The sequence below is a fragment of the Penaeus vannamei genome, chromosome 33 (genome assembly GCF_042767895.1).
Source record: "Penaeus vannamei isolate JL-2024 chromosome 33, ASM4276789v1, whole genome shotgun sequence".
NCBI lineage: Eukaryota > Metazoa > Arthropoda > Malacostraca > Decapoda > Penaeidae > Penaeus > Penaeus vannamei.
The window spans coordinates 20,538,530-20,546,029 of NC_091581.1; the positions used below are offsets into that span (position 1 = coordinate 20,538,530).

Below are 7,500 nucleotides of genomic sequence, written 5' to 3' on the forward strand. Positions count from 1 at the left end.
TGAAAGTGACGCTCACTTGACGACGGTCTTGTACACTGTCATTCTGTTCTTCACTCACCAGTTTGTAAACGGGAAGGTCGCCACAGAAATTGGCAAGATCCGAGCCGATCTCCTCCTCGGGATTGTCGAGGGAAACAGCGGAAACTCTGACGTCAGACTCAACCCTCATGCCATCATCCTGATGGCCTTTGATGAAGGCTACTTGTTGCTCGAAAGATTTAACCAGTCGCCTCACGTAACACGCTTCCTGGGACACAACTCGAGATGCTGCTAGACCCTGCGAAGATATTGAGATATTTATGGTTATTTCCCAAGGTCATTAGATACTGAATTCATACAGTTAAAACAAATTGAAGAATTGCTCATGCATTATCAGTTCAACAAAACAATAACATGTTCATCATGTTATCCAGTGATGACCTTACAAGTATTACTTACCACACTATAATCCTCCAGAGTTTCCACGTCATCGAAGTCGTCGGATTCAGGCATGTGGAAGTGAATTTTCATGGCAAGGCGGTCTACATCCACTTTCATGCAGCTGTTTTCAGCGGCGCTGTTTCCCTTGTAACATATTTGGTAATCCTGCCAAGAAAAACGGTCATGTTTTGTAATAGTAAGTATGCTTCACATGAAAGATAAACTAAACAGTTGTATATGATATAAAAGGTAATTTCTTGCTTAAACTTGCATATCAACAGCGTGTTCATACCTGAACCTCAGCCAGGGAGAAGCCTAAGAGGCAGGAGAGCATCAGCCAAGTGAACATGGTGTGATCTAGAAGGAAATGTGACTAATGAAGTTTTATGAAATAGACAGATCTTGAAATACATCCATTTCCGAAACCCCGAACCTAAGCAGAAATCACAGTGAGAAACAGTCCGCTTTGGGGTTTCCAGGGTGAAATAAAGAGATGAAATAAAGAAGGGGATTATTACAGGTACGGGGTGAAAAAAAAAAAAATCCATTATAAGAGGACGCATTTATGCTACATAAAAATGTGTTGCAAGAATTATACCACAGCACATTAGACGGATTATTAGACAGGTAAGAGGTATGAGAATCGTTACTCACCAAGGATAGCTACCACTGGTGATGTGAAATCGTCCGCGAAGTTTATATATCCCTCAGAATGCCGTACGACCTTTGGAAAGGAAGAACTCTTGTTCCTACTAAAGCCCCACCTGTGAAAACATTTTTACGCTATGTTTTCCATTCAAAATTGGTCAATCGGCAAAAAATCTTCAATCTCAGCAGATGATATATATTTGACTAAAAGAGATTCTGCTTCAAATGAAATATCGTATTAGAACATAATTTATTTTGCGTTCATTTCGTATCTATATATTTCTTTTTATTTGATCATATGTAAATTTAGAAGATAGCAAATAGAGGACGTGTCAGCACTCACCTCCAAAGGAAATATATTTAAAGCATAAACGTTTTTCTGCATAGATTTCAATTTCATTTAAGTTTTCTGAGCATTATTAAATAGGAATGTTTGTATTCATATATATATATATATATATATATATATATATATATATATATATATATATATATATATATATATATATATATATATTTGTATATGTGTTTATACCCTTGTGTGTGGATATACATATGTATGAATGTATGTATGTAGATATGAATATCTATATACTTACATACATATGATTGTATTTGTAAATATACAGATATATGAACATATACAGTATATATATGTATATATGTTATAAACATATATAGATACATAAATACATACATACACAAACACAAACACACATACATATATATATCATATATATTACGCATGCATGTAGGTGCGTATCCTTATTGCATACATATATATACATACACACGGAAATACACACACACACACATATATATATAAGAACATATTTATAAATGTACATATATATGGTTGTATATATATAGATACATATATGTATATATTTGTATATATATACTTATATATGTGTCCCTATCTCTTTATATATATACCTATATATGTGTATATATACAGATATATGTTTATATATATATTGTATATTTGCATGTATGTATGTACGTATCCTTATGCATACATATACACACATGCATACCCAGAAACACACACGTGTGTGTGTGCGTATGTGTGCGTGTCTGAGTTTGTGTTCGTGTGGTGTGTGTGTGTGCATATGTACGAAAAACATGTATTACTAAAGTGTAAACACAATATTCAGTAGGTCAAGTTAGTCTGCAGTACGATGATAAATATTGACCGAATATGACATGTGTGCGTTTTTGCGCACGCGCGCTCGTGTGTATTGTGAAAGAAAGGGAAAGAGAGGAGGGAGGGAAGGAAGAAGAGAAAAAAAACGAGAAAGGCGGAAGGTGAAAGACAGAGAGAGAGAGGGGGGGAGGGTAAGGAGAGAAAGATAAAGAGAGGTGAGGGGAAGAGTGGCGTATAGATTAAGCGAAAGAAATAGAATAGACGTAAAAGACAGGGGGAGGTAAGAAAAAGAGAGAGCGAGAGGGGAGGAGAGAGAGAGGGGGGGAGATCGTGAAAAAAGAAAACAATACCTTTAATTACTAGGCGTGTGTGTTAATCCATAATGAGGAGGTTTTATTAAATCATAAATGGTTTTGAGCAGTAATATCATAATTTCATACGATTATGATTTTTTGGCACTGACGAATCAACTTTCTCTTCAAACATCAACCCATATGTAGAACAGCAATTAATGGCGTCTCTCGTGCAAGAGGTTTAGATAATTGGTTTTATTGGTTTGGGAATACTCTCTTAATCTAATACCAAATCGACAAGACTGTGTTGTCTTCGCTATTTGCCATATTTATTTGCTCAGAGTTTATGTAAATCTAAAATATAGCAAGCGGTGGCTAGAAAATTACATAAACTCGCTTACATAAAAAAAAAAAAAAAATCCCAGTCTGAGCATTATTCTGAACCCGACTGTCCGAATCTCTACTTTCCCATGTATGTGTATATATATTATATTTATACACATTTATACATACATACCAGCATATGTATATATGTATGGATATGTATGTGTACAGTACATATGGTGATATATATATATATGTACATGGATATAAGTATGTGTATAAACACATAAACTCCATTTATTTTTATTTATTAACATACATATAGACACAGCCATGAATAAACGGACAAATATATGTGTATATATACATGCATACATATCCGTACATACATATGTATGTATCCATTTCTCTGATTTGCTTTGGGAAAATATCTACTTTAATTAACGTGCATTCGTATTACGTCATTCGCGATGTATTCATAGCTGTAAATATTGAAAAAGCCTTTCATATTTCTTCTTCATTTTCACACTAGATTTTCTTTTCGAAAGAATTTGGCCTTCCTAATGTTACGTCAGAAACTACAGTCTCAGCAAATATCAGATATATATTGGATGGTAAGAGAGCTCAAGGGACAGTCGACGGTACCATCAGGTGAGTCCCCTCGTGCACTGCGAGTGTGCGCACTCGTTTTTATACTTTGATTTATAGACAAATGAATTAACAGTTGTACAAATGAATATTGTATATGCGTGTATATGCGTACATACACATCCCTAATCATCATGATAAAAATTGTACACTTAATTCTGTTTATTTGTTTTTTTTTTTATTCTTTCTATTGAAATCCTATTTGTGCAGACGTAAAAATGTTGAGGATCGTAAGCCTGGCAGTGACTTTGGCCGTGTGCGTGGCACGACCTAACCAATGGGACGACCAGCTTGGGCTCTTCCCTGCCGACGGCGGAGACTCTCAGCCCATCTTGCCTCGCGCCGTCGCCAACCCTACCACGCCCAACCAGATACTCGACGCAGTGCTCGAAGGAGCTATCGCATACATGGAGTAATGTTTTATTGATAGCGACCTTTTGGTGTTATTTTTGTTTCAGTGTTATCATTCCTTATCATATTGTATATTGATTTCGTGAGTCTTCTTCCTAACTGTTGTCCTTTAACAGAGCACTAGGATGGTGTGGATCCAAAAACGTGCAGAACGGAGAGTCAGACCTGCCCTTCCAAGTCAACTCTGACGGAAGCAGCTCCGAGAACTTCAGCATCACTAAGGCCAACGTGACTGGACTCTGCTCCCTGCGCCGCTCCAAGTCCGCTTCCTTCAACACCGACCAAGTATGAATGTCAAATGAAAAGAAAGATGTATGAAATAAGCTTAAAGGCATTAACGTATTTAACTCATTTACTTCAACGTCTGATTATTAGTGACCTACATTATGTATTTTTACAGAGTGTGCTCTCCGGTTCAGTTGTCGTGGAAAACGCTCGTGCCAACGCCGACTACACGGTAACCTTTGCCGGTGTTGGAGAAGCTCCAGCCCAGACTGTTTCTGGTCAGGTTGTAGAACGTGTGGACAAGCTGTTCGCAGATATCCAGATCAACTTGAATAACCTTGTGCCTCAGAACATCGCCAGCTACACCGCGAGATCGGGTCACGACCTGCTTGAAAGTGCAAGCAACTTGGACGGCAACAATATGAAGGACGTTCACAGCGCCGGCTTCAGGAAGGCTTTGCGAGAGATCCTGGAGAAAACCATGGCTTCCAACGTGAAGGTGCAGATTAACAAGTCCATCCAGGATATGAAGAATGCTTAATATTTTTAGGTGATGAAATTATTGTGAGCTTACGGAGCCAAATAAAAACTAGCAACTTTGTACTCTTTGGTCAGTACTATCCATCAGCATGAGTGTGTGTGAATGTAAGTATACTTATACATTCACAGAAATACATCCACACATGTAAATACATTCATCTATCGTGATCAGAGTTACAATCTGAATGCACAAATGAATAATCACAGCTAGACATTAAAAACGACGAGGCAAAGCAACAGCATCGCACAGGGAGACGAATCGCCTGCTCATGACAGCAGCTGGACTCCGAAACCACCTTAGAAGGAAGACAATTAAATATCAGTGTCTAGAAATTCAGCATAAACAGTTGCTAAGAAAAAAGAGAATAGACTGGCCAGGACAACACACTGCCGCCTTCATTTTCTTTTTCTTATTTCAGTACTGAACTTTGTAACGTACATGAGTGTCTTGCGATCTGATACGAAGAGTTAAAGGAAATTACATTGGTTTGTATTTATGTACACTACCACTCTCCAGGCAAAACCTGAACTTAGCCTTTTATTTTCCGATTTTACTTTATTTGGGTTTGTTTTTAATAAACGGAAGTGCAAGAGAAAGAGGACCCAGAATTACAAGGAACATCAGTTTCAGGAGTAATGGCCCAAACAAAGTGCTCTACACTAATCTTAAATGAAATGATTTTAAAGGAAGGGTGATGCTTGATTCTCTATGTTCAAGTATGCAGAGTAATTTCTAACAATGCTCATTTGAACAGACGTTTGCTTTACGTAACTACATTCGCGAACAATCCCTTACATTGTTACCCTCATTCACACGCACACACACACACACACACACACACACACACACACACACACACACACACACACACACACACACACACACACACACACACACACACACACACACGCATACACATGTACATTGACACACACACAAATTGATACACTCACGCACACATCATCATAACACGCACGCATACACACGTGAAAATATACGCATGCACACACATCCGAACACAAATACTACTGGAGGCTGACATCTACAATTAAGTGAACCGCGACACATACATAAGAAAGAATATACATGTTTATATATATATATATATATATATATATATATATATATATATATATATATGTATGTATGTATGTATGTATGTATGTATGTATGTATCTGTATGTATATATAAGTAAACACACACACACATATTTATATTATGTATGGGTGTTTGTGTTTGCATATATTTATGTAAATATGTCCATGCGTGTGCGTTTATGTTTATGTATTACTGAATATATACGCATATAAATTAAACACACACACCGATACATATATAGGCAAGTGAATAAATATACGTACAGAACTACTTATCAACACTGACATACCCCCTCCCCCCCTCCAGATTTATTTGAGAATTTTTTGGGTGCAGGGGCGGGTCCAGAGAATTTTCTCATGAACAAGGATGTAACAACATATATATATATATATATATATATAATGAAAATATAAAATAGAGTTAGAAATAGAATAAAAATCTCAGTGTTCTGTGCAATTATCGGTCTTGATAAGACTAAGCACAATCATCACAATGAAATTTAGAACAGCAACAATATATACTTTGTTTTTCTCCCGGCTGAACGTGCAGTGTCGGTAAAGAACTTTACGCAGTGATTGACAGTACGACGAGTCAATGATCATGGCGGGGTGGGGGGGGGGGGGCACACGTTGTGGCCAATCAGATTGCAGGAGAGGGGACCTGCTCATAACGATTACATATTTCTTGTTTTTTTCAATTCTATTGTTTTGTCGGTATGTGAGCTACCTTCTGTTCACTCGGAGGTGAATTTTGATCCCTATGTGTGTGTGCATGAGGATATATATGTGTGTTTGTATATGTGCATATAATTGTAAAGGATATACTGTGTATTGGAGGTAATGCCGAAAGTGACAAATAAAAATAAACAAACCAGTATAACAAGAAAAGACGTTCGCTATTAGTTCATATTGCAGTAGTGTTTCAGTATTCAACATGTACACACGAGCGTCCGCTTGTATGTCTATTTACACGAATGCCAACTTTTCTGTATAAGATATACATTAAATACACGTTGAAATGCAATAATATTTAATCAAAAGTGAGTGTACATCATCGACACAGGTAAAAGAGACTTCTGTTTGCCTATATTAGGTGAACGATATTCCTTAAACAGCTACTTTAGCCAAAGAAGAGCCAGCCAAAAGTGATGGTGGAGCCAGTGGGGAGCGTGAGCGTGGTGGTGAAGCACGTAGGAATGAAACACAGCAGGACGCAGCGGGTGAAGGTGACGCTCACTTGACGACGGTCTTGAACACTGTCATTCTGTTCTTCACTCACCAGTTTGTAAACGGGAAGGTCGCCACAGAAGTTGGCAAGATCCGAGCCGATCTCCTCCTCAGGATTGTCAAGGGAAACAGCGGAAACTCTGACGTCAGACTCAACCCTCATGCCATCATCCTGATGGCCTTTGATGAAGGCTACTTGTTGCTCGAAAGATTTAACCAGTCGCCTCACGTAACACGCTTCCTGGGACACAACTCGAGATGCTGCTAGACCCTGCGAAGTTCATAAACTGGTTATTGCTCCGTGTCATTAAATACTGAATTCATACAGTTGAGCAAATTGAAGAATTTCTCATGCATTATCAGTTCAAGAAAACAATAACGTAAAGTTTATCATGGTATCCAGTGATGACCTTACAAGTATTACTTACCACACTATAATCCTCCAGAGTTTCCACGTCATCGAAGTCGTCAGATTCAGGCATGTGGAAGTGAATTTTCATGGCAAGGCGGTCTACATC

General features: G+C 37.8%; 3 protein-coding genes across 3 annotated transcripts in view; 1 reads left to right on the plus strand and 2 right to left on the minus strand.

The window, feature by feature from the left end:
- The window catches only part of LOC113800667 (uncharacterized), a 1,334-nt gene extending 208 nt beyond the window's left edge, over positions 1-1,126 (minus strand). The window contains exons 1-4 of the mRNA XM_070145056.1: positions 1,075-1,126; positions 713-777; positions 439-585; positions 1-277 (exon numbers count right to left, since the gene is read on the minus strand). The exon at positions 1-277 is cut by the window's left edge and continues 208 nt beyond it. Coding sequence (XP_070001157.1) covers positions 1-277; positions 439-585; positions 713-769 — 481 coding nt within the window. The 5' untranslated portion in view covers positions 770-777; positions 1,075-1,126. The remainder of the gene's footprint in view (positions 278-438; positions 586-712; positions 778-1,074) is intronic.
- LOC113800781 (uncharacterized) lies at positions 986-4,705 on the plus strand. The gene is made up of 5 exons (XM_070145254.1): positions 986-1,047; positions 3,365-3,483; positions 3,691-3,892; positions 4,008-4,176; positions 4,292-4,705. Exons 1-5 carry the CDS (start codon positions 986-988, stop codon positions 4,655-4,657), a joined length of 918 nt encoding a protein of 305 aa, XP_070001355.1. The 3' UTR covers positions 4,658-4,705.
- A 2,063-nt stretch (positions 4,706-6,768) lies between these two features.
- Positions 6,769-7,500, minus strand: part of LOC138867964 (uncharacterized) — a 3,254-nt gene continuing 2,522 nt past the window's right edge. Inside the window, exons 4-5 of the mRNA XM_070145256.1 lie at positions 7,411-7,500; positions 6,769-7,253 (exon numbers count right to left, since the gene is read on the minus strand). The exon at positions 7,411-7,500 is cut by the window's right edge and continues 57 nt beyond it. Coding sequence (XP_070001357.1) covers positions 6,876-7,253; positions 7,411-7,500 — 468 coding nt within the window. The 3' untranslated portion in view covers positions 6,769-6,875. The remainder of the gene's footprint in view (positions 7,254-7,410) is intronic.

Excerpts from the sequence above, each read along its gene's own strand:
- LOC113800781 (XM_070145254.1), top strand. The coding sequence starts at position 986 with ATGCTACATAAAAATGTGTTGCAAGAATTATACCACAGCACATTAGAC. Across the intron at positions 1,048-3,364 it reads TTAGACGGATTATTAGACAG|ATTTTCTTTTCGAAAGAATT; the intron begins GTAAGAGGTATG and ends TTTTCACACTAG. Across the intron at positions 3,484-3,690 it reads ACAGTCGACGGTACCATCAG|ACGTAAAAATGTTGAGGATC; the intron begins GTGAGTCCCCTC and ends CTATTTGTGCAG.